General features: G+C 30.8%; 1 protein-coding gene across 4 annotated transcripts in view; it reads left to right on the forward strand.

The window, feature by feature from the left end:
• The window catches only part of LOC108686127 (zinc finger matrin-type protein 5), a 2110-nt gene extending 609 nt beyond the window's left edge, over positions 1-1501 (forward strand). The window contains exons 1-4 of one of the 4 annotated variants that reach the window (XM_018191233.1): positions 310-372; positions 473-615; positions 742-879; positions 1107-1501. In XM_018191233.1, coding sequence (XP_018046722.1) covers positions 483-615; positions 742-879; positions 1107-1339 — 504 coding nt within the window. In that variant the 5' untranslated portion in view covers positions 310-372; positions 473-482 and the 3' untranslated portion in view covers positions 1340-1501. Of the gene's footprint in view, positions 1-300; positions 616-741; positions 880-1106 lie in introns of those variants that run through there. The other 3 variants (XM_018191232.1, XM_018191234.1, XM_018191230.1) reach the window with 3 other exon arrangements.
• Positions 1502-3808: the final 2307 nt, after the last annotated feature.

Below are 3808 nucleotides of genomic sequence, written 5' to 3' on the forward strand. Positions count from 1 at the left end.
ATATAAAAAAATTTCTAACTTTTTATGTTTCCGTTCTAGGAGAAAAAATAACATGATTGATTTTTTAGAGATCTATTTTCTATGGCTGAACTAGTGTACACTTTTGGAACTTAAAGTGAGGAAGGTGTTTGATATATTTGTCGAAAGCGAGAAACAGTTCTAAAGAGGAACAGTTCTAGTGCAGGAACAAACCATAGATTTTTTCGTATTGCAGTTTTTGAATTCAAAATTTTCGCTTACTCCCTCTTTTCAATATTAGAATATATATTTATCTCGTTTGAAGTGACAAATATCTTTAGGGATTTTAAGCAATGCGAATAAACTTACTGCTTTAGTTATCTTGTATGATTTTGTTTTATACATCTTTTGAGAGTATGATTCATACTTAAATACATACTATTGTTGAGTATATTTATTCAATTGTCGTGCAATACAATGTAACTATTAATAGAATTTGTATTCTTCCTACAAGATAATCATATATGTCAATGGGCAAAACATACTATTGCGACTATTGTGACAGATCTTTCAAAGATGATGTCGAAGCTCGTAAAAAGCATCTATCCAGTATGCAGCACATGACAAATCGAGCGAGTCATTACAGCACATTTAAAGGTAAGCATTAAATAATGTTTTTCTTATTTCTTTGTTTAATGCCATTATATATTTTACATAACCTCTCTTGTACTTGTGTATAATTAATCAGATTATAATGCACTAATTTATTATTAACATCTTTAGATCCAGAAACAATATTAAAGGAAGAATACTGCAAAACTCCATGTAAACACTATATAACCATTGGAGACTGTGCGTTTGGTTCTGCTTGTCGATTTTCGCATTACACACCATCAATGATATGGGAACTTCAACAGCTTGGTAAGAGTCTAGCCAGATAAATTTGCATAATTGCATAAACATATACAAAGAAAATTAACAAATCATATTTTACGTGCGTTCTTATGAAATGCAATTAGGTAATTTTCTTTATACAAGTTATTCATCATGTAAGTTTGTTTGGATAGACTAATTATTCTATTTATTCTATCGACCATCCTATTATTGCCACATAAAATGTTAATCTTCAATAAATAAACTATTTCTAGCGATGAAAAAGTCCAAAGTCTCAATAGCTCAACCTAAGAATGGCTGGCCAAATTCAGAAGATATTATCAAGGAATATTTCGAGAATGTAATCGACTCGAGCAACACCGAGGATCTTAATCATTTGATGTGGAACGCACCGTCAAAATTAATCGATTATCCTTATTTACCACCTTCTTTGCAGCCCATTATGTCGGAAAGAATGATGGACTGCAATTTTAGCAAATGGGGTTAAAAGACTGATTTTTAGAAATTCTAAAAATAAACGTATTTATATTGATAATCCTATCGTGTTCAGCTGCTCGAAGTGATAATCCCAAATTGTACATTTACCTCACCAAGCTTCGAACTAAACAACAATCGGCGTTGCTATCATTCAAACCAGAGAGAAACCTGAGAGTGCATATTAGCAAACCTTTTTTGCTTATATCAGTATACAATGTCCATTATTGATTTATGTACTATTGTTATTTTATGAAACTGTGAATAAAATCGTAGTGTCGAAAATATGGATATGAGGAATGTCGGTGTTAATAAGATCTTGGCAGCTCTTATTAAAGTCTCTTTCACCAATTCTGATTAACGCTAATTGAGGGTCAACTCAATCATCGCGATTGTTAGAATTAAATCATTTATCTCAGAAGAGAAAAAGAGAGGAGATATTCTGATATATTAAAAGACTGTTGAAACTTTTACGAAATTGTCGATTAATTTAATTAGAAATTGATAAAAAAAATCCTTAGCCGGACACTACATCATTGTAAAATAGACATGGTACTGAACTTTCATAGCAAAACATAGACGTTGGTGCGCTGATGTAAAGACCTCCTCACTAATTTCTGGTTAATCGACGTTCAATGTTTTTATCAATGCAGTTTAATTTTAATCTCCATTCACAATTAACTCTCACGATTCACTCTCCCTCTGTTTCTAATTCTTAAAACGTCTATTATTTCTAAGAATTAGAAAAATATTAGAAATAAAGTTGAATCGAGATTAAAATGAATAATCTACATTAATAGAAAGGGGCTTTAATATATCAAACGCTTTTCAACACAATTGAACCGATCTCATCAACTCCGATTAACTTAATCGACCGATTGTTATACTGGAATTGACCAATCGCATTTTCTGTTCAGCAGAATTGACAAATCACAGTTAATATTTAATTGAACGATTAGGTTTAAGAATCGAGAGAGATTGTGGAGACGTCTACCTTAATGTCTGAAAATGTCGCTGCAAATGCTTGAAAATATTTTTCAGGGATTTTTAATGACATTCAGAGACTTTTTCAAGGAAATTTTGGGATTATTAGATTTTCTGAAAATTATTTCCAAGTGTCCGAAAGCTTCTGAATTTTGCTGAAATTCGGGAATTTAGTGATATCTCTAAAGATAGAATTTTCATAGTTTTCAGAGGCTTTCAGAGGATTTTTTGAAAATAATTTTCAAAGATCTGAAAGTCCCTGATCTGAATTTCTTGGAAATGATGTCTCTGAAACTTAAATAGATAATAAATCAATTGAAGAAATGATGTAGTACGTAACGCAAGAAACTCATAATCCAGAGGTCCCAAGTTCGAATCCCACTAGGTGTTTTTCAAAATAATTTCAGGTAAAATCATTATATATATTTTGTATGGAACAACTTCTGTTAAGAATAGAAATAAAATTTATAAGTCTTATAATATGAATTTTTTTTCGAGTATTATATTGAAAATCTTTAAAAATCTGACAAATTCTGAAAGTCTACAAATATACTATAAAAATCGTTAGAAATAACTTATAAAAATCTTTAAAAATAATTGAAACATCTTGACAAATCTCTGAAATTATATTGGAAAATTCTCTGAGAAGCAACGTTTCCAAAAATGCGAACATTTTGAAAAAAATTTTTAGATTTTTTTAAAGAAATTTTCAGAGAAATTCAGAGAATTTTTTTCATTAGCTCTAAGAGGGATGTCCCTTAAGGATTGCAACACAAAAATCGAAATTGCTTGGAAATAGTAACGCAAAAATCAAAGATATATTTTGCATAATTTTAGCGTAATTTTGCGATTTTAAACGACTTAGAGATGAATATAACTGTGTGCTCCAAGAGGGAAGTGCCTTAAGGGATGCAGCGCAAGAATTGAAACTGTGTGAATAAGAAAGCGCATAAATAGCGCATAAATTTTATATATTTAGTTTTTCAATTCGGTTATTAAAACATGGAGGAGGCTGACTGTCAGCCCCCCCCCCGCAAAAAATTTTTTTTAGCTAAACGAAATGAGCGCAAAAATTTTCTTGCGGCTTTTGAGAGTTCATAAATAGCACATTATTATATAATTTATTCATTAAGATTTGGTTAAGTGGGGGAGGGGGGGGGGGCAGCTAGGCAGATGTTCTGTCAAGGGGCGCATGACTTTCGTAAAGCAAGTTTCACTCCACCTCCTCCCCTGTCAAGGGGAGGCAAACGATTTTCCACGTGAAGCGAAATTTTTCCCTTCTTCCCTCTATCGAGAGAAAAATAAATATATACCTTATATTTAAAAATTGTGTGCTATTCATAAAAATTGTTTTGTTCATAATTTTTTAATGAACAACGAGCGACGGAAAAGATAATCAATTCATTATTTTTATCATCACTTTAATCCTTAGTAATTTTTATATTTATTCAATATATAGATATTATTTTTAATTAACTTATAAATATTTTATTTGAAT

Source organism: Atta colombica, unplaced genomic scaffold (genome assembly GCF_001594045.1).
Source record: "Atta colombica isolate Treedump-2 unplaced genomic scaffold, Acol1.0 scaffold164, whole genome shotgun sequence".
NCBI classification, from domain to species: Eukaryota; Metazoa; Arthropoda; class Insecta; order Hymenoptera; family Formicidae; genus Atta; species Atta colombica.